At 36.2% G+C, this 23,946-nt stretch overlaps 1 protein-coding gene across 3 annotated transcripts in view; it reads right to left on the bottom strand.

The window, feature by feature from the left end:
• Positions 1-5,939: 5,939 nt before the first annotated feature.
• LOC124538003 (putative oxidoreductase GLYR1 homolog) overlaps positions 5,940-23,946 on the bottom strand; it is a 64,147-nt gene continuing 46,140 nt past the window's right edge. For 2 of the 3 annotated variants that reach the window (XM_047115005.1, XM_047115007.1), the window contains exons 8-12: positions 11,054-11,164; positions 9,951-10,094; positions 8,827-8,953; positions 6,924-7,103; positions 5,940-6,191 (exon numbers count right to left, since the gene is read on the bottom strand). In XM_047115005.1, the coding sequence (XP_046970961.1) occupies positions 5,992-6,191; positions 6,924-7,103; positions 8,827-8,953; positions 9,951-10,094; positions 11,054-11,164 (762 nt within the window). In that variant the 3' untranslated portion in view covers positions 5,940-5,991. The remainder of the gene's footprint in view (positions 6,192-6,923; positions 7,104-8,826; positions 8,954-9,950; positions 10,095-11,053; positions 11,165-23,946) is intronic. The other variant, XM_047115006.1, reaches the window with a different exon arrangement.

The raw sequence follows: 23,946 nt of genomic DNA on the forward strand, positions 1-23,946 counted from the left end.
ATATTGGTAAATTTTTTTTTGTAACTTAGTTTGGCACTAAAGAGTCATGTCGAAAGAGTTACAATGGTAGTGCATGTTTTATGGGAAATCCTACAAATCGACTGACATTTTTCTAATTTGCCTTACAAGTTTCTTTTGTAATGTAATCACGGCATCGCATGTTTCATGATTTCAAGGGATTGTAAACGTTTTTTTTTTTTCGTTGTTAATTGAATTGATTGCCATTTTGTTGTTCTAAAGCGTTCAGAAATACTTGAAAAAAATTAAAAATAATTTTATGCAGCCTCTTACTAGCAGCAAAATGTATGTTATTATGTAAAACGTATGTATTTAAGACTCATTCGATGGCATCGAATAAATTTTAGAAGAGCTAGAAGCTAGAAGCTAGAAGGCCTTTTGCTTAATGATTTCTGCAAATTCACTCAACTCTAAGCCACGTAAAAGAATTTCATTCTAAACATATTTTTGTCGTTAAAATAGTGCAATTATTGGAAACTAAATGAAAGATGGACTGAAAGTATTGTGATCTTTAATTCAAAAATAAACTGTGGCATAAAAAATTGAGTATCTATATATATAAATGAATGAATGAATTCTCCAACGTCATATAGTCCTGTAAATTAGCCTTTGGTTAAGGCAGTTGCTCAGGAAGAATAAATTCAGAGACGGTTCAAACAGAGGGAATAGTCGACTGTGCCAAAGTTTATCAAGCTCTTCTTTCCTTATGAACCTCGTTATAACTCGTTCCTTTACATCGCGCATACAATTTTTATGCGCTAACCGCAGACGGTAGCGTGACGGGCGGCAGTAAATCACGCTATCGTATTTTTAGAAAGCACTAATTTGTCGTATATCTGCCGTCGTCTCCGAAGGTCATTATCGTGAACGAAATCAATCCAAGGTTAGAAGGAAATTGTACGTCATTAGTAAATTCATGACATATTAGCTCCGTAATTGGCTCTATGTTGTAGGATATGTTAATGTATTGGATAAAACCTCGTGGAGCCCCTGTCTCTATGCAGAGCATAATTACAACGATTTATGTTGACTTTTCTTATGGTGTCTTTTTAAGTGCTACTCCTGACCAAGAGTTGCAGAGAAAATCAACATTTTTTTCGGAATCTAGAAGACAAAAGTAGAAGTGGGTGCAAAATTTCAACCAATCAGCTCCACCATTTGTCAAAAGCATGCGAAAAGTCAATAAATAAAACTTGAACATCTTCTTTCCTATTTAGATGATCGTTGATGAGATGTACCTTTACCGCTCCGTGATCGAAGACGCAGTGGCTCCACCACTGATCACGGAGCGGGAGATGGAGATGGCTCTCAGTCGTCTGAGGGCCAAGAACACGGCGCCGGGTCCGGACGGGGTTCCAGGGCGTGTTCTGTGCGACGCCCTGGAATTCCTAGGTGCAAGGCTTCGGGAGCTGTTCCACGAGTGTCTGTGCAGCGGGCAGTTTCCGAAGCCTTGGAAAGAAGGGAAATTGGTCCTGTTGCCGAAGGAAGGTCGGCCGTTAGATTCCCCTTCGGAATACAGGCCAATAGTACTGCTGAACGAGACGGGAAAACTTTTCGAGAAGATCCTCGCAGCCCGTCTCGTTCAGCACCTCGAGGAGGTCGGTCCGGCCGGTCGACGGTCGACGCCCTGGATGCTCTGAAGACTCGGACGATGGAAGCGGTGGCCCGGGGGCAGGTCGTCCTGGCGGTGTCGCTTGACGTGGCGAACGCCTTCAACAGTCTTCCTTTCGAGACGATACGGGAGGCACTCCGATACCATGGTGTGCCGACCTATCTGAGGAGGCTGCTGGAGGCGTACCTCCAGGACAGGGAGGTTCTCTGGGCGGGGGTCAACGGGAGGTTGGTCCGGCATCGGGTAGGCTGCGGCGTTCCACAGGGGTCGGTTCTCGGCCCAATTCTGTGGAACGTCGGTTTCGACTGGCTCCTACGAGCTCCCGTCCTACCCGGGATGGGGGTGTTGTGCTACGCCGACGACACTCTCGTCACGGCGACTGGGCGGGACTTTCGGGAGGCGGCTCGCCTTGCGGAGGTCGGAACGGCCCTCACCGTGGACCGTATGGGAATGCTGGGCCTGAGGGTCTCCATATCTAAAACGGAGGCCCTCCTATTCCACGGTCCTCGGAAGGGATCCCCACGAGGGGCGAGCATCACCGTTCGGGGGACGGTGATCAAGGTACAGGCCCAGATGAAGTATCTGGGCCTCATCCTGGACGGTCGATGGAGCTTTGGGCAGCACTTTGTGCACCTCGGCCCGAGGCTCATCAACGCCGCCGCCGCTCTCGGCCGCCTCCTTCCGAATGTGGGGGGGCCGGGATCGCTATGCCGGCGTCTGTACTCCGGCGTAGTGAGGTCGATGGCGCTGTACGGTGCCCCGATCTGGATTGACGCCCTCACCGCTGACAATCGGGCCCTTCTGCGGAAGCCGCAGAGGGTCATAGCGGTGAGAGGCATCAGAGGGTACCGTACGGTGTCGTGGACTGCGGCGACACTTCTCGCGGGCGATCCGCCCTGGGAGCTCCAGGCAGAGGTGCTCGCGGAGGTGTACCGGTTCCGGGTTGAGGCGAGGAACCGCGGCGACCGTCCAGGGTTGGCGGAGGTCGGGTGGATCAGGGCTCTAGCCCAGCAAGCCCTGATTGCCCGATGGCAGGAGGACCTGGGGTCACCCACGGCGGGCCTGGCGACAGTGGAGGCGATACGTCCCCACTTGAGTCGTTGGGTCGCGAGGAAGAAGGGCACGCTCACCTTCAGGATGACGCAGGTACTTACCGGGCACGGATGCTTCGGTAAGTACCTGCACGGAATAGCGCGGCGGGAGGTGTCACCCTCCTGCCACGAGTGTGGTGCGCCAGTAGACACGGCGCACCACACCCTGAGTGAGTGTGCCGCGTGGGGGCCCCAGAGGCACTCCTTGGCGGCGTCTATGGGCGGAGACCTCTCGTTGTCGAGCATCGTCAATGAAATGCTCGGCAGCGAGACGTGTTGGTCGGAGATGCGCTCCTTCTAAGCTGCGGAGCGGGAGCGGGAAGAGGACGCCGCTGCAGACCCGCTCCGCCGTAGAAGACCGGGGAGGAGGAAGAGGCGCTACTCTCAGTACCCTGAGAACCCCCTCTAGGTATTGGAGGGCCGCACAGGCGGGCCGACCGTCAGGGCGTCACGGTAGCATGCGTAAGCGATCCCGTGGCGCCCACCGAAAGACGGAGAGGGTACCGCTGGTTTTTTAGTGGGTAAACCCGGTGGGCCTGGGCGCACTAGGCGTTCAGGAAACCGGGGAGTCCCCCCCCCCCATTTTCCATCACGTGGGGGAAGCGCGTAAAGCGTTTTTCCAGCGTAAAAAAAAAAAAAGATGTACCTTTACTGCCTGAAATCCAAACGTTCTGTTTTTATACAAATTATGTATTTGGTCCCTAATAGATTTTTCTAAAATTTTATCAATACATGAAAGTATTGTAATAGGACGATAATAATAGGCTATTTGACTGGTTTTTAAAATCCATTTTATATTATTTAGTAGAGGTTAAGGAACCCAGTAAAAGTAGATTTTTTTATTTGTAGTACATATTTGCCGAAAAATATTTAATATATTAAAAATTCCATATTTAAATAATGCGCGAAAACGCAACTTGGACAATATGGCGCTGCAATGGTGACGTCACTTTGCTGTATTTTAATCTGTGGTACATATTGTAGAAAAGCAAGGTTTACAAGAAAGTGACTTCATCATAAGCCCGTCCAATCAGAAGCGTTTTGTATCACGTGACAAACGTTTGAAAAAATGCATTTTTATTTATTGATTTTTGAATAAATTAAGTATTATTTTCAAGTTTCGTCATTAAATAACCTATTTTAAACTCATAATATACACTGATTACAATAATTCACAATTTATTTTCCGCATTGTCAAATAGCCTATTACAGAAGTTACTTCGTGATTCTTTTTATACACCGATCTGACACATCCAAGTTTAAATTCGTCGGGATACAGTCCAATTTTCACACTTTCATTAATTAAATGAGCTACCGATACATCTTTCCCTACTATTTTAATGTCTGATACTTTTATACTATCAACATTTAACAACATTTAACATCTTGAAAACGAATACTAGAGTCAATTCCTATAATAAACTTTTCATATTTTTTTATGTTCATTTGATTTTTGAGCAAGTGCTTGTAGTGCCAAATTTAAAGTGACGGACCACAGACACTAATTATGAAATCAGACTTGAAATTTAAATACAAAAATTTTAGAAAATTTTCTACTCTGCGATTTAAGTAGGTAAAAAACATATTTACGTGATAACAGATGGTCTACCTCTCTCAGTAAGCCATAAGTTCGACATTATTTCAATATTTGGTATGATTGAATAGAAAGTATAGCTATCGAAGTAACGAAAATAAAGCACGAATAATTATCTTAATTTATTTATTTACCAAATATAATGTTACTTAATGAATATTTCTATGAATTTATATTCATAATAATTATTAATAATATGGAGAACGATTTATAATATTATTCATAAAAATACAGATAATCCAATTTCACATTTACATAGAAATTAACAGTAATTATATTCTCTCCGAATAAGTGATTGTTAATAACAATTTTAATACGTTGTTTGTTTCGTCATACATATTGTACTTAAAAATATATTAAATTCGATTATCATCTTTGATACAAGTCGTTACAAAAATAATAATTAACAAACGAAATTATTGATTTCACAATTTTAGAACTATAAAGGCGTATTTTATCGACATTCGATTTATTAAATTATTTTATATTTGGTGATTTTAATACACATCGTATTTATAAATATAACATAACATTAAGATAATGTTGTAAGCTACAATGTAGATAACAAATCAAGTTTTAAATCGAATGAACGATGATGAATGAACGAATTATTCCATTCAAACAGATTATAAAACTGATCATAGCAAATTTTCAAAAGTATATATGAAGTACGACGTAAAGTAATATAATTGTTATGTGTTTTACTCAAATTATTTCGATTTAAATTTAGTAGGCATTACTTTATTCATATTTGTGAAATTAGTCTTAATTAAATACATGTTACAAATGAATTCACACAATACAAAGAATTTACTTTATTTCAAATAATCATATTTTTCAATTATCCCTAAAATGAAATAACCACACAACTTCATCTATGTGTTTTCACATTTCAACCTCACAGATGATCGTCTAAACTTAATCTAAATTGACATACTTAGAATATAATAAAACTTACCCGCACTTAAAACAACCATAAAATTTTAGGTTTCAATATATCATTGTTTGTAAAAGTGAAGTTTAATTTGGCAGGTCTTCTAAGTAAACTAGTCAAAAATGTCAGTTACTTTAAATTTCTTTAATCTTCTACGCTAAAATAAAACCATGAAAATGTACTAAAATCGATTTTATTATCATTTCATTAAGATAACTTAAATTATAAATCAAGTAATTCTTTCAATATCGTCGATAACTCCTTAAACTTACAGTTAACATTGATCAAAACAATCGTTAATAACACAACATTACAACATTGAGAAATATTGAGATGCTATGAGCCGATGCCGAGACACAATAAATTTGTATATTCACTGTTCTATCGTTTCATTTCTCTACATCGTTCATTACACTGTCAACGATTACTCCTACGACGATGGAATACGGGCGCGGCCACGGTGGAGATGGAGACGACGGCGTGTTTCGACGGGCGCGGCCAGGGTGGAGATGGAGACGACCGCGTGTGAGGGGGGGGGGGGGGCACGGTGGAGGGAGGCGACGCCGCGTGAGGTGGGGGGGCACGGTGGAGATGGAGGCGACGGCATGTGGTGGTGGTGGGGGGGCGACGGGCGCGGCCACGGTGGAGATGGAGGCGACGGCATGTGGAGGTGGGGGGGGGGCGACGGCATGTGGTGGTGGGGGGGGGCGACGGCATGTGGTGGTGGGGGGGGGCGACGGGCTCAGAAGCGCGCGCGGATGTAGACGGCCGCCACGTCGTGGTTGGCGTAGCCCAGGCGCTTGGCGTGCTTGAAGATCTCGTTGGTCGTCGCCGTCAGCGGCAGCGACTGCTCCAGCGCGTCGCCCAGCCCCAGCGCCAGCTTCAGATCCTTCTGCATGTGAGTCAGCGGCTGGTGCGTTGAATACGATGACTCGATCATCGCTGGAACGAGAGCATTAAAATACTATTAATTAGAGTACAATAACAGTATTTGACTGGTTTTTAAAATCCATTATCGCCGAAAAATATCAAATTAAAAATTCCATATATAAATAACGCGCGAAAACGCTACTTGGACAATATGGCGTTGCAATGGGTTCGGTGACGTCACTGCTGTATTTTAATCTGTGGTACATATAATAGAAAAGCAAAGTTTACAAGTAAGTGACTTCATCATAAGCCCGGCCAATCAGGAGCGTTTTGTGTCACGTGACAAACGTTTGAATAAATGCATTTTTATTTATTGATTTTTGAATAAATTAAGTATTATTTTCAAGTTTCGTTAGTAAATAACCATTTTTAAACTCATAATATACTTTGATTACAATAATTCACAATTTATTTTTCGCATTTTCAAATAGCCTATTTTATGTAACACAGGACTTTCAAACCTAACTGGCAAAGGTACTTAAGAGTGCATTGTCCAATCATCAGCATGACATCGCAGTAGTCTAATGTCACCCGTCGAGCGGGTCGGGGGGGGGGGGGGTGTAGTTAGTAGTACACTCACCTCTGCCCTTGAGGATGAGGTGCGGCGAGGCGATCAGCATGACATCGCAGTAGTCGGAGGGGGGGGTTTGTAGTACACTCACCTCTGCCCTTGAGGATGAGGTGCGGCGAGGCGATCAGCATGACATCGCAGTAGTCGGAGGGGGGGGTTTGTAGTACACTCACCTCTGCCCTTGAGGATGAGGTGCGGCGAGGCGAGCGGCGTCAGCGCCAGCACGTCGAGCAGGTCGGCCTGGCTGAGGCCGGCGCGGTCGGCCAGCGCCAGACCCTCGGCCAGCGCGGCCAGCGACACGCCGCCCACCACTTGAAGCACGGAGTTCATCTTGGAAGCGTTGCCGATCTCGCCTGCGAACAACACATGTGCTCAATCAAACCGCATGCTTACATAAATTACCCCCCAGGAAGGCACGGTGGGGACTGTATCTTTTCTTTATTTGACAACCTCCATGGTCGAGTGGTGTGTACACCTGTTTTCATGGGTACGCCACTCTGAGGTCCCGGGTTCGATTCCTGGCCGAGTCGATGTAGATTACCATTACTTTTCTACGTTGTCTTGGGTCTGGGTGTTTGTGGTACCGTCGTTACTTCTGATTTCCATAACACAAGTGCTTTAGCTACTTACATTGGGATCAGAGTTATGTATGTGATGTTGTCTCATATTTATGTTTATTTATTTATTTATAATATATGAATTAAAAGCTCTTAAGTAAACTTCTTTTTTATCTTTTCTATTTTTTTTATTATTATAGGTTGGCAGACGAGCATATGGGCCACCTGATGGTAAGTCACCATCGCCCATAGACAATGATGCTGTAAGAAATATTAACTATTCCTTACATCGTCAATGTGCCACCAACCTTGGGAACTAAGATGTTATGTCCCTTGTGCCTGTAGTTACACTGGCTCACTCACCCTTCAGACCGGAACACAACAATACTGAGTACTGTTATTTGGCGGTAGAATAACTGATGAGTGGGTGGTACCTACCCAGACGGGCTTGCACAAAGCCCTACCACCGAGTATAAATAATGTTCGTATTTTTTGCACCATGGCAGGGTAATTATTGTCCAAGATATTTTTGAACAAAACCTGATTGAATCTTGAATGAACCGGTGTCTTCGTGCAAAGACAATTTTTATTAATTATCTAGACCAGTTTGCTTATATCCCTTGAATTAATATTTTAAAACATATCTCTCTAAGGAATAATCAATATTATAGATGTTAAATTGTAATAAATACTTCATTCAATACATATTTATAGATGTTTTATATGTTGAAACTTTGTTTCTTACTTGGCTCCGATTCCAAAATCATTGGGTAAGATTTACATAGAATATGAATGTGGGCATTTTCACTCTGTAGAAGTTTATGGACATTAAAATTCATAGCTATTATTCAATAAACAAGGTTGAAACAATCTCTTAAAACATTCTAATTCCAGGAAACCACACAAACTGACATTACCACAAAATACTGTGTAAAAAAAATTTTAAACATTAATTTGGCGTCCAGATTTGCTCGTTGACAGTTTTAATGAATAAAATAAAGTACTTTACTTTTTATTTGAATCAATAGCATCACGCAATATATATAAAGGTATTGTAACCTTTATGTATCTGAAACAATTAAATTTCTAATCAGATATTTGGTAATCTTTGTGCCCTTCTTGATAATCTTTACCCCTACTTGCGCATACAAAAACAACAACAACAACAACAGCATGTAAATTCCCACTGCTGGGCTTAAGGCCTCCTCTCCCTTTCGAGGAGAAGGTTTGGAACATATTCCATCACGCTGTTCCAATACGGGTTGGTTACACATGTGGCAGAATTTCTATGAAATTGGTCACATGCAGGTTTCCTCATAGTATTTTCCTTCACCGCTGAGCACGAGGTGAATTATAAAGACAAATTAAGCACATGAATTTCTCCATCTCGACTCGACTCGCGCATAAAGGCTACAAAACCACATATCGACTCCAGGCCTCATCACTGGTCATGAGACACCGCACTGCAAACGGTCAACGAGCAAGTTTCTTCGCGCCTTCAACCGGAGACGCGGACTACTACCGAGGTAAAAGGAGTTCTTGCTCATCGCCTTGAAACACGACTGGCAGTCGTCGAAGAGAGAGCGGTCGCCCGCCGCCAGTACGATCAGCGTGCCCTCCTCAGCCTGCGTCTTGGAGCCCTGGATCTGTAATTCAAGGCCACAGGTTTTATTACATATGTTATATTTTGTGAGCGTGTGATAGTGACTCGACCTCCATGGTCGAGTGGTGTGTACACCGGTTTTCATACGCCACTCTGAGGTCCCGGGTTCGATTCCCGGCCGAGTCGATGTAGATTACTCATTAGTTTTCTATGTTGTCTTCGGTCTGGGTGTTTGTACCGTCGTTACTTCTGATTTCCATAACACAAGTGCTTCAGCTACTTACATTGGGATCAGAGTAATGTATGTGATGTTGTCTCATATTTATTTATTATTATTATTTATAATTTGTTAAAGTCAAGTCAAAGTCAAAAACCTTTATTCAAAATAGAAGTGTTTACACTTTCTTATTGATTGTCGATAATCTACCGCCGGTTCGGAATATAATACCTCAGACCTGAGAAGAACCGGCGAAAGAAACTCAGCGGGATTTTTTTTTTTTATATAATGTCAATTTATAATTTACAACAATAAACATATTCTTGTTATTTGAAACAGCCTGGACGCGATCATCTCATTCCCAAGGTGTGCAGTCAACTAGAAAGTCATTAGTGCTGTAATATCCTTTAGCACACAAACGCTCAAAATCAAAAAATCAAAATAAACTTTATTCAAGTAGGCTTTTATAAACACTTTTGAATCGTCATTTTACAATTAAGAGAAGCTACCACCGGTTCGGAAAGTAGATTCTACCGAGAAGAACCGGCAAGAAACTCAGTAGTTACTCTTTTTTAACATTTAAAAAATACAACGTCATATTAATTAAATACAATTATTTCAATTAATGTATCCTGCTTGGAAGTCAACAGGTCTTTAACGATTCTTTTGAATTTTATAATTGAATATTGTTGAACGTTTTCTGGGATCCTTTTGTAAAAACGTATACATTGCCCCAAAAAAGAGTTACTAGTTAGGCTAAGTACTAAACCGATCCCCGGTTACCTTATCACTCAAGTTAATGTAAGTAGGTACTGGAACCAACCTGAGCTTCAAGATATCTGCCTCCCTTCCCACTTATAGCTTCGACAATGTCGTGCGAGGTGTCTGCGTCGATGGACGTCATCTCCACATAACCTTTGCCTTCTAGAGATGGACAGTGGAGGACTCCGCAATTGCCGAACACCATCTACGGAATACATTAAAATATTATTTTTATTATTAATAATAAATTAAAAGTAAAAGTTTTATTGGAGACATTCCTCATTGAGTCAATTAATTTAATTTATTTTTGATAACGTATGAACACAATTCTTTACTAAATTTATCATTTAGTGGATTTATCATTGAGTAACGTTATTAAAACTTTCAACTAATTTAGTAGTCAGATAAAACAAAATGCTTGTGATATTGAGAAATCATATCTCAGACCAAAGATGCACTATTTGTACAAGCCACTCAATTTGTACTAAAAAAAAAAAACTACATTTAAGAGGTACACAATAAACATTTAGTACTTTAAAAATTAAACTATTGCCATTTTAACTAAAGAAATATTCATAAACGAACATGACTGATTTTTTTATTATTTTTTTTTTTATTTATTTATTACATCATCAACCAACTAGGCAATTTTTATTATTACTTTGATATAACTAAAATTATACCTATCTACTTGATGGGTCTACAAAGGTCGTAACAGAAAGGTCGGCGTATATTAATGACATAATGCTTGCCACCTTCGATGTCAAGGAGTTATAATATATGTATAAAATGATCATCATTTGATTCAATTCAACTCTTAGCTTCATGAATTACAATTGTGTCAATAGGACACAGATAAAGCGTATTTTAAACATATATTATTTCAGAAAGTATCATCTTATGTTAGAAATTGAACATGACATGAAAAACTGTTTAAAAAAATATAACGTAACATAAAAAACTTCAAAATACGTTTAAATACGAATTCGAAAATGAGTTATGTTTCCATAACTTTGCCTTGAACTTTGAAGTTAAATATATTTTTATTACATTTTAATAAAGGATTTTTTACACCGTTAAAAATTAAAATACAACAATTTGGCTTGATACTTTAAAGAATCAGTAGATGTATTGAAATTGAGTGTTAAAATTGACGTGTGTTACCTCCTTGGCAGCTTGTGGATCGGCAACACAAGAGAATGTGATATCCGCTTCTTCAACAACATCGCAGGGAGTTACAGCAATCGTGGCGCCGACTTTCTCGAAATCTTTACACTGTTAACAATAAAAATATATAGATTTAATATTATAATAGCCTCAATTTTTATATGATATTGATATAATTATGTTCCATAGAAAATTAATGATTGTATAAAAGCATTAGATATACATTACATGAAATGTATTTTCAATTTAAGTTGTATATATATTTTATTATAAAAATATAAAATCAACACGAGACGAGATTAAAACAAAAATATAATTTTATTTAGATATGAACCATGTACAACGCACTCTTCCGGCGAATAAGCAAAGTTCGACTTCTCAAACTCAACGCTAGATGTCGCTACAAGTTTTACTCTTTAGTTTCGAATCGATAGACGCGCCACGCCAACGATCGGCGACACGGTAACGTCAACGACCCCACGCTCAGAATGGCTTAGCGCCGCCATTTTGATAACGGCTCTTTCCGACTACGCACAGTCATGCACGATTTTACACCGTGTTCGTATACAAAGTGCGCTTCGTATAAAGAGCTTAGGCACTGTGTCATCAATAGAGAGAGTTGGAAAACATAACATTGGTCATGAGACGTTGCAATATTATGCAGTTGAGATGATAGAAAATACAATTAAATCAGGTTTCATGCACCGTTTAGTTTAATTGTAGATGTTGGACGTTATCATTCATATAAAGAAATTGACAACCCGCTTACATACTAGTTAATAATAACGAATGCTTGAAGACTGGAATTTAATTATCTGCAGTAAAATATCCATTTCATCTTGAATAATTTAAAGATACATCTCATTTCATTTTATGAGCAAACTAATCTCGCTGACCTGATAATTGGCACGTTTATTAATGACCAAGGTTCCAAATTTCATTAAATAATTATAATTTGTCTGTATTTGCTTGCTCCGAAAACGAATTTTACTGAAGTCATTTCAATTATTGTACTATTTTTACTAAATTACATGACGTCACAAATAAGTTTTTTATATAAACAGGGGTTTTGTAATTTCCTCGCTCGACTTACTTTAATCAGATATTCATATAAACAATAGAATATAACATAAGTCTAAGGTTATTAGGTGGATATTATGTAATACACGGATTATGAAACCAAAGGCAGATGGAACGTGCGGAACATTATTGTGATGACGCAGCTAAAGTGAATAAAAAAAAATAATTCAAATTTCTACTAGCGCGAAACGATGTATCTTTTTTAATATGTCAATAAATTATAATAATGAAATAAGCAAATTTGCTTTAGTTGTTTTGATAATGTACCGTGCAACTACATTTACCTTTTAAATACTTACATAGTATAAAACAAAGTCGCTTTCTCTGTCCCTATAATATCAATATGAATGCTTAAATCTTTAAAACTATGCAACGGATTTTGATGCATTTTTTTTAATAGATGCAGTGATTCGAGAGGAAGTTTTTTGTATATAATACATGGACAATATAGTAAAGAAACACTGATAATTTTAGAATTTTGTAATTTGATGTCGCATATAAACAAATTCTGTAGTAAGTACACCTTCAAATCCATTAAAGGAATAGTCCAATTCGATGATGTTATAAAAGAACACCAGGTTTCATGAACGCAATAATACTAAAACGATCATTTAATCAAAGGTGCACTAAAAACGATCGCTGTTGTCTAAACTTGAACGTTTTAATGTCTGAAGTCTAAACAAACAGCGAAGTCTATAAAAATTATGTTTGAAACATCACAAGTGGCGCTTGTTTCTCGCGAAGGTCATCATGACAGACTAAATAAGAAATGTTGAGTTGGAAAACAAACAAATCATTTTAAAGTGTTTCTCGTTAACGTTATTTCGCCTACACATTGAATTATACCAAGTTCTTACTTATTATTGTATAACAGTATAATGCAGTATAGTTATGTTATCTCTCGTTGCTTTGTAACACCATGATATGAAAAAATATTATCTTTACAAATACAATGTATGCATGTTTTTATAAGTCATTGGTTTTTTTAACACATATCACACAAAAACCGTATAATGACGTCTCAGGAGCAGTCTAAGAGCTCTAACGAGAATCAGGTGGAATAGAATATACAAACGTCAGTTAGCTGAGTTGACGTAATTAACCGTACGTCGTATCTTTAAGAAGTCATTAAAATGATGATAACGATGATATTAGTGATTATGATTGGTCTTATGAACTATTTCTGTCACGGAAATCATTCCCAGTTAAGACTAGTCAGCTTCGCGAGAGATATAGTCGTTTACAAGCGTTCCAACTTGGATGCACTCTCTGTTTCCTTACTTTCGTTGCCCGTTGGGACGGGATTCCGACACGAATGGAGAGAAATTGGGAGCAGACCAAATTACTTTACGTGAATTTTAAATTCGGGCTGCATTATTCAGTAACTTTCGTTCTGAAATGGAACTGGAATCGGGGACCTTATGAATTACATCCTTAAACTTTACCCTACTAATCAGTAAGACCAAAAAACGTTAAAATGTTTAAACAATAATATATTCAATTATGGTTACAATTAATGGTGTCAATGAAAACGCCCACAGTGAACTACACAAAAGGCGACTGCGTAATAAGTATTACATTATCCTATAGCACTTGGAATGGGTTCAACAAAAGTTATTGTTATTGCGACACCCTGTTATAATCTCGAAAACTTCGACTAACCATGTAAGAGATAGATTACAAATGCAACAAAGAAAAATAAATTGAATTATAGGATTACAGTTCAAAAGCAGACACTTTTTTAATTCCTGACCTATCTAAGAACTATTATTAACCATACTTGTTTGGAAAATACCATAAACGTTGATCGTGCAAGCGCTTTACAAATTTGCCCGCAGCACGTCGCGAACAAACAGGAAAGAGGTATTTTGTTGCCGAGATATGAGCAGAGAACGAACTGAATCCATATTAATATATTGGTACAGTCAACAATGAACCTTAGCCGAACGAAGACAAACAGATATATCTGGAAATATTATTTAGTACATCATTATAAATTATATGTTCATAAAAAATATATTACAACACGTATAGTAAATTGTACTTGGAAATTTTTTTATTGGTTTACTAGACAAAGGCCTCCTCTCCCTTTGAGGAGAAGGTTTGGAACATATTCCACCACGCTGTTCCAATGCGGGTTGGTGGAATACAAGTGTGGCAGAATTCCTATGATATTTGTCACATGCAGGTTTCCTCACGATGTTTTCCATCACCGCTGAGCACGAGATGATAAACAAATTACAGACTGTTGTTGTTGTTGTTACTAGACAAATGCTAACAAGTAAAATTTTACGTTTAATGTGTTTCTAAAGGAACCAATCCAACATTTATTTACGAAATATTTAACCTACTGTTCCATAGTCCATTAGACCAGAATTTTAAATGGAATAAGCGGACGGTCATTAGCAGCGTGAAATTATATCAATATTTCCTGACGGTACACCGCTAATACACTGCAGACGCAACCGAAGCGAAAATATCTATATTTTATTGAAAAATGAGTCATAGCTTGCAAATCATACTTGCACAAAACTCTTATCAACAAGTTATTTTACTTTATGTTTTTTAATAAATGCAAAGTAATTACACAAGTTTAAATAAAGTACCCAAACCAAGTTCATACCGTGTAGCCGTCGGCAATGTACAAGGAAACTAAAACAACGGCACTTTAACTACAAATAATTGCATATTAGTCGTTTACATAAATAAGTTTCAGCTTTTCTAATTAATAGGGTCTTAGATGACTTGCGAAGCACGAAATACGTACATTTGCCAATACATTTAAGTAGTTTATTTTCAAACGAACCAACAACAAAACCTCTAGAGGCTTATAAAAACATCTTTTATAATAATAATTACGTAATGTATTGTCACACGAGGTATAGAAAAAATATTATTAGTTTAGAAGATAAACAATACACTTATAATAGAAGGACAAAGAACCGGTTAAGTGAAAGTCGATGTTCACTGAAGGCTATAGACTTGTTTCTCATATTTAACGAATGGAATAATAAATAACGATAGAGTTATATCGAATAAAATACAAAACTTGTAAATTAATGATCCATTTCTATAATTACAAGATAGAGAGTATTCAAGTGCAAGTGATAAAACTAACACCAATAATCATCAAATGTATACCAAAGGGTTCAAAGCGTTTTGGAGAAGGTTTTTAGTACAACGTAACAAGCATGGATTTCAAGTTTCTATTCATATTATACTATAACTATCATCAGTTTGAAATTTGCATTCCCAAGAATCGATAGATTTTTGATTTAAATTGTGTTTTAGGTATGATATGATAAATTGAAGAAGACAAGTAAATCAAATCAATCAAAGCCTTTATTAAAGACAATTTCCTCTGATATGGAGGTTAAAACGAAGTTCGATGCGTTATCAATATTATATGATATGGACGATATAATTGTGGTCGACCGCGGACCAATTGCGGCTTCGAACAGTAGATTTATTGGATTGGACCTAACGGAACGAAACTGTTACAATAACATTATCATTAAAAACATCTCCACTGGCAACAAGGTCAGAATTATAATCGATAGCTTGTTGATGGAGATTCAGAAAATTCTCTAAACGGGCCAACCACCCATGTAGAGAACTTTGTGTCTTATTGATTACGAGAGTTATTAATAACCTTAGTTAAATAAATTAAATAGACATAAAATATATTTCATTTAAAACATAGCATTTAAGGTTCGTGATATTCAATTGACGGTCTAACAAATACTGAACACATCTTACAATAATTCCAATAGGCAACTCACCTATGGGCGAAGATGATCTTATAATTACTTTTTTTTTATCTCCCTTCAGACTACAAAAAGTAGTTTTACTATGCTTTATTTTGCGAACTTGTATACCGACTACTACAAAACAGCAACAATTATACTAAAGGTTCATAAATATTTTACTAGTCATGGCCCATTTACATAATCAAATCTATGGACATCGATATATATATAGTATTGATTTTACGTCAAAAACAAAACAAGCTTGATATTATTGAGGACAATCGATTGATCATAGTTATAAGCGTTTCGATAAAAGGTATGAATATCAGAATTTTTTTGTTAATTTGTAAATATAATACTAATTATTATATTAAAGTTCCCTTATATTTTGAAGAGAATTTGGAATTCATGCTTAATTTACTAATTATATAGCAAATTTAACTTTGCTAAAAAAATCCCTTCACCACAAAGCACGAGATGAACTATAAATACAAATTAAGCACATGAAAAATCTGAAGTTTGTACATGCTTGCCCAAGTTTGACCCCACAAACTTCGTTTAAGATTGAGGCGAAGAAGTCTATCTAGCACAATCATATACAAACTATTACAGTAATCAAAATTTAAGTGCTAAAGTAATGTAAACTACAACGTATCTCGCAGGTCACGACTGTGAAATTTCCTGCTTCCATTGTTCTAAGTTCAACTGCGGTGCGATATATTTATGTGCCTTTTTAGGTCATATGCGGTCTTTCACTGTGTCGAACATAAAACAAAATAACACTAGAGTTTTACTACCGCCTCGCAGAGATTCCAGCGTGGACAATTGAAGACAATTATTAATACAATATGCCATTCTGCGAGACCAACCTAAGTCTGCACAAATGAAATAACAATTCCTTGCATTTAAAGCTATTTTAAAATAAATTTTCCGCATGTATATTCACTTGTTAGATCTTATCGAGTAATTTTAGATAAATGAACGTTTTTGGCAACAAACTCCAGTCGTAAAATTATTAATTGTGGCAATTGTATATCGTAGACGGTCGGACTGATGGAAATAAGAAAGATACTAAAAATACACCGCAATGTCGAAAAGCAATTAAACTTTCTTACACGATACAATCATTTTCATTGAATGTTTTAATTAATAACTATGTTGTTGTAGAACGAAAATATGAATGACGTGGTCAAGGATGTGACGTCACCCTCCAGCATAGAAAAAGAGAGGGGCAACCATTGTGGTTGTCACGATGGCAACAAACTTTGAACTGTCAGCTCCAGTATTAATGAATTTCTTAATTATTTTCTTAGTATTTAACTATACCCTAGTTATCAGTTTCATTATCATTTATATTAAATATCTTAGTCAATGGTCTATTGTAACATAGGTATAATCTAAGCATAGGTTCTGTTTTCATTATAAAATTCATATCAGGCAAACACACGTTCGACTCTTGACACTGAAGTGAATACTAATTTCCATCCCAAAAGCTAATATACAACATTGTTGAATCAGTCCACTAATTAATTTATTGTTTATATGTGCCAATTTGGATAAAAAAAAGGAAAATATAATGCAATATAAACGATAAAGGAACGATCTGATTCCACACGTAGTCTTCGAGAGGTCATGGAAATATTATAATTAGGTTTCATCTTCATCATTTTTGTCGTTTTACCCAACACGTCTTTATTATTAGATTTAGGACAAATCAAAGTTTTATATACATATATCCATAAATAAAAATCAAAATATATTTATCCAAATACATACTCCTTGCTTCTAACAATCACTTTTTAATTCATTTATATATTTTGTTCGCCAAACCAACGGCATACAAGTATGTTTTCGGTTTTTTAATTTCCATTGAAGAATTTTCAGAAAAAAGTAGGTATTGTGCAATAGTATAGTGCCTACTATTGTATAAAATATAAAATAATGCATTTTTGCTGATCAGCTAACAACAACCATTGAATTCATAAATATAGTTAATAAAACAAATGATAATATAGCTTTAAATGTTTGTTTATATATTTATCTAAAATGAAAATCTACATCAAGTAGGTACTCATAGTCAGTTTAATATTAACAATCCTATGAACCCATCACACAAAAATATCACGTACACAACGTCAATGGCATAGTTTTTTTAATTAATGTATTCGGTTGTGAGTTGTGAGCAAGCAGTAAGTACCTACGAAATCTTATAATTTCATTAGTAAGCTGTTCCACTATTCACACTAAATTAACATCAAGGTCTACTGCGCTGAACTTATACGTAAACTGTTTTGTTTAAGTACATTTTTAATACACCGATGATGTAACACATACGGTGTAAGATATAAAAAGTATTATTTCAGTAAGAATAATATCTAAGATCGTCTAGAATGCAACGAACCACGTCGACGGTACCACCTGCTGTTTTTTACACGCAAGGGGTTCACGATAACGTGCAAGCCACTTCTAATAATAAGTCAGAATTTAAATAACTAAACACACTCGTTTATATAACAACGGAGACAATTTAAAAAACCTTATCATATAGAATACGACGATATCTGAATATATGATTCTGAACGACATCATGATTTTGTATCTATACTATATTTGAATAAAAGTAAACGTAACATGTATAACTTTATTTTATAAGAAAAAAATAAAACATTCTTTATTCAAATATTATTTAGTATAACCATTTCTGAATTAGCACTTTGCAGGATTAAATTTAGCTTACTTAGGTTGGAAATATAGATTGTACAGAGAACAACAAAAAAACTTAGTACTCAGTTATTCCTTCTCTCAAATAAGATACATTGTTAAATATGTAAACATATGTACAGTTGAATTAAGGTAAAACATACATTCCGAATATACGAAACATACATGGTTCGAAAAGTTTATTTAATAAATAAATATATAAAAGACCCACTGTCTTTTTATTTACCATGCGACCATTCCAGGAAATCCTTCAAAGGCATATATTTGGGAATAGAGCAGGTAACACTAGGTAACAATAAAAGGCAGACGGGTAAACTAAAGCTTTCTGTGTGTAAATGGTTACCTCTATTCTAACAGTCACATTCTTTAAATTTCATATATCACAGAAACCAAGACAGGACATGTGAGCCAATGGAGTAGGCTTAATCGGAAGGTCTAGCAATAAGCAGGATTAATAATGGCCAGGCAAAAGAATTAACCTTTAAAAAGACTTTATATTCCTTATTCTGTCACCAATTCTTCCAACCGAAACGCAGCAATAGAAAGCAGCGCTGCTTGGCAGTACCAGTTTTGACCATGCGAAATAAACAATAATGAATCGATAGCTAAGTAAGTAGGTTCAAAACTTTCTGTGAATGTATCAATTAAGGCGGCGACGATATCTATACATTATAATACTATACTTTTAAAAACCCTGCCGAGTACCGAAACAGATCTGAGTCACACTGACGTCACAACCCAACGACATATTTCGTACGTCTACTGTTTTCGCGTGACGTCGTGAATGTCAATCGATAATATTGTGTCCATCGTGTATATTGGAATATGTATTGCGTTGGAACTGGTCTGCCAGACAGCGGCTGTCTAGAGTAAATCATCTGTACTAAATATTCGGCCGTCTTATTCTGAACCATTTCGTATCTCACTCGTAAAATGTTGAAAACCGACAGCGACGCTAATTTGACGCGTATATTCTTAAAATTAAACAATTATTATATGTGTTGCCATATCACGTTTTGATTTTACAATCATTTTCCTAGCTAAGTGTAGGACTGTATGTTTATATAATTTACACGGTTAAAAATTAAGTACCAGTTAAAGTATTTGTCAAACATGATCCAATAATTGTTTGTTTGTTTTTCCATTTGACACAATAAACATTTTTCTTGATGAGGTTACATTTAATATAAACACCAATTTAAATACTCTCTTTAATTTTGATATCAAGTATTTCCATAATATCATTGCAGCATTCTATTTACCGAGATAATTATTTTAGAAAAAGGCGTCATCTGAATATGATCCAAGATGGTCGTGTACACGTATAATTACTCTAGAACTGTAATATAAATGGATTCTAACGAGTTTATAAACGGCATGTTGATGGCGTGATGACTATAAAATATCATAAGTGTTTAATCAATACTTTCTATGAATCTGAATAACGCATATTAAGATGATTCTAGTTAGCTGTAAAGTCGACTTGTATCCATCTCTATTTGTAACATTCACTTTACTATTTATTATGTTAATTTTACTAGATATTATAATCATTTTGTTAGTATTATTTCTTTGGACTAGGCCAGTAGAACGAGTTTAAAGAGGAAATATCGATAAGGTACAAATAAATCTATTATTTTTATATGATTTGACGAATGGAAAAATATGGTTTACATTTTACTCATAAATTGTAGTTCGGCCTTTATAGCTCCACGTCAAGCCATAATATGAAGATTAGTAAAACTAACCAAAGTAAGAACTCGATCAAGACAATTTAAAACAAGTAGGTACTTAAATCGTTATACGTGACGTGGGACGTTAAGCTATTTGATCCACATTACGACCCTCGACCAGGATGGCACTCATTTATCTGTCTGAAACCTAAGATAGACAATATATTATCTAATAATAGCACGGAGAAAATAGACGCTCTGCTAATATCGGTATGATTGACGCGTGTGTGTAATTAAGATTATATACGGACGCTCTTTTACATAATAACTACTTTAATGTAATAATGGAGTCGTGATAATGAAAAATGGATGAACTTTTTATAGAGATCAAAGTATTTTTTTCTATATTATTTACGACCAGAGCTCACCATCAAATATAAATTATGTGTGAACTGCAGTCGAATATAGTATTTATTAGGTATACTAGCGGCCCGCCCCGGCTTCGCACGGGTAACACTCATACTTAATATACTCACACACACGTCACATTAGATAACATCTTATATTATCCGTGTTCCTTTACTATATTTTCTATGTATTATATACAAAAACATTCCTACTAAATCACTCTATCCATTACAAAAACCGCATCCAAATTTGATGCGTCACTTTAAAGGTCTAAACATACACAGGGACAAACAGCGTTAAGCAACTTTGTTTTATGGTATGTAATTATCCTCTCTGCCAAGTACCTACATTGCGATTGAAAACCGCGGGAAAAGCTAATCTTCTACAAAACTTCGCATATTCCTTTTATTTCTTTCGTATTCACCGGTTTTGAAACACTTCACGGCACACTCATTACTACTCCGTACGAACAAACCTTGACACCGGAATCTCTTCTTTCAGGTAGTGATTTTTTTTTGGATGCACGACGTCAGAGCTGCGAATAGACCGTAGGGGGAGGGGGGAGTATTGAATGTAAGTTCTTTTACAATAATGTTCGCTTCGTTCTGAATAATTCATTTACAGTTCTAAGCCACGCCTCGACAGAAATACCTATTAATTATAAATTTCAACGTGTAATTTTCCTGTATATCGGTATTTACGTATTTCAAGCGTTATTTACGGTTAGTTTCAATTAATCCAAATGCTTCTGAACTTCGATGTTGGTTACAAATTGAATAATTTAAAGCAATTAGTCTACACTAAATACTGACATCAGTAAAGACTCATATTAAATTAAATTGTAATATTGTTTTTTCTTCATATATATTTATTACATGCTATCAAAATTACACATTCTACCTCAGCTCATATACAAATATGTTTGAAGTTTTCAACAAACATAACAAGCTAATTGAAAAAACGTTTTGTTCATTTAACAAAATTGCCCAATAAAGAGCACGGCTGTTCCAAATAAATCGAGACATTGCTAATGTACATATATTATTTCGGTCCGACGAGTGTGTATAATTTAACGGCAACAGATACAGAATATTAGACTGTCCATTCACTTAGCAACCGTGACTCACAGTGTGATGAATACGTTCACTAAAAAGCAAATACCTACATGTTCAAATGTAGGTAACCAAAATTATCGGCAAATAGATTCTATTATTGTTCCAGTTGCCCGTCATGACTTCGTATCGTTTCCTAGTAAAATGAGGATTTCTTCAAGATATTTATTATTAGTCAAGTTCCAGCGGTGAAAAAAAGAAGTATTGAGAGTCTGAAAAAGGTTAGGTTAGGGGATAAATTAAAAAGTATAGACTTATAAATTAAATAAACTATTCGAAAACAAAATTAAAACCGGATAGCGACTAAAGCGTCACATAATGGATACAAATAAAATATTCTACCAAATTTAATCAAGCCAATTAAAAGATAAAGAAACATACTAACATCATAAACACAAAACGAGCCATCAGATCTAAACTTTAAAGTGAACAAATGTAAAATCATTATTAGGACAAGCCTTGACATTCTCAGTAAACAACTAGACAAATATATCATCTGTACCAATTTACTTTCAATTAAACTATAATTATCATCACGTAGAAAACGCATTAACGAGCAGAGCAGAACAGATCAGAGCAGAGCAGAGCTATAGAACCGATAGTCACCCAACCTAAAGAATACCGCAACGTAACCGATATAATAGTTACACAATTAGTTACGTAATAATATTATTGTAATTTAAATCAATTGAGAAATTATGGCCTAATCTACTTCTTTGATTGTAACGATTAGTACAATCTGTTATATGTAATCATATAATAATAGGCCTTCTCTAATGTTAATAAACAATAAAATCCTTTAACACAAATATTTTTGTTGTAAGCATACGTATTATTGGTAACTACTACCCGCCCGCGACTTCGCCAACGTGTATGGACGGTTGATGTAGGTGTTAGGTACTTATATCCTTTTCTGTGAGCCTAACAATTTGTATGTATAGTTTTATGACGATTGTTTGAGTAAATACGACGTGAAAGCGTAAAAAACAAGGCGAGCATTAGCTGTTCGTTCTAACTTCGCTCTGCTACGGTAAGGATATATGGCCACCGCCTTACTTAATAAATACTACTAGACTATCTAAAGCTTTTTATTTATTTTTTTCAAATCGGACAATTCCTGAGATTAGTGCGTTTAACCAAAAACAAGCTATTCAGATTCACAATTTAAATATAGACCATATAAGTTCGGGTGACCTATGCTTCATGCATGTGGTCATGTGGTTTTAGGAAACTTATTCTGTAACCGAGATATACATTATTATGTATATTATATTGACCTAAAAAATAAAAGACTTAATACGGAGTTTCCGCAAAATACATCCTGCCCTATCAAAACATGTACGGATAAACGTTTTAATAATTACAGCTTCGACGTTGAATAAAATAATATAGATGTCAGATATATGTTGTGTAACTGGGGTAAAGTTTAATTTTTGAAAACAACTCCAGCAAAACTAGGTCGCAGTTTAGTTCGACGATTAACGAGACTGAAGTAAACAGCGTATGATAGCAATAATGTTGCTATTACGTAAATAAGCAAAGGAAAATTAGCACTTTATCGATCAAACAAACGCTGTACAAAGTTGCGAAGCAAAACGTGCAGATAATAAAATAATTTATCTTAAGGTATTTTTGTGAAACGCCGAGAATGAGTGCCAAATTATATTAATTCCAAGAATAATATTATTTATACGTATTTTTGTTATTCTGGAAATGTCTCCAGAGTAACGATACTAATATTGAAGAATCAATTTACTTTAATCTATTTTAGCTCTAACTAGCAACAGCTACAAAAAAAGAAACGGCAACATGATATTCAAATTAATAGCCTATTGCCATCTAAGACTTCTACTTCGATTGGTCATTGTCTGTTTACACGTGATCGCCAAAAAAAGTATAAATAAGAATATTAATGAAGAATATTGAACAAAAAAGAGTTCTAATTTTAAATTTCCAAATGTGTTACACTTTGCTATGTTTTTATTTACGAAGATTTAGAAGTTACTTTAATAGACACTACCACTAAAAAAATCAGAAGAAATAACCGTTTTTATTCGAATACCATGCTGTCCTCTAAAGTGTTTACATTAAAGAACAACAAGTACTGTTTACGGTACAAATTTAACATTACGACCTTTGGTACTAAA

Source organism: Vanessa cardui, chromosome 19 (assembly GCF_905220365.1).
Source record: "Vanessa cardui chromosome 19, ilVanCard2.1, whole genome shotgun sequence".
NCBI classification, from domain to species: domain Eukaryota; kingdom Metazoa; phylum Arthropoda; class Insecta; order Lepidoptera; family Nymphalidae; genus Vanessa; species Vanessa cardui.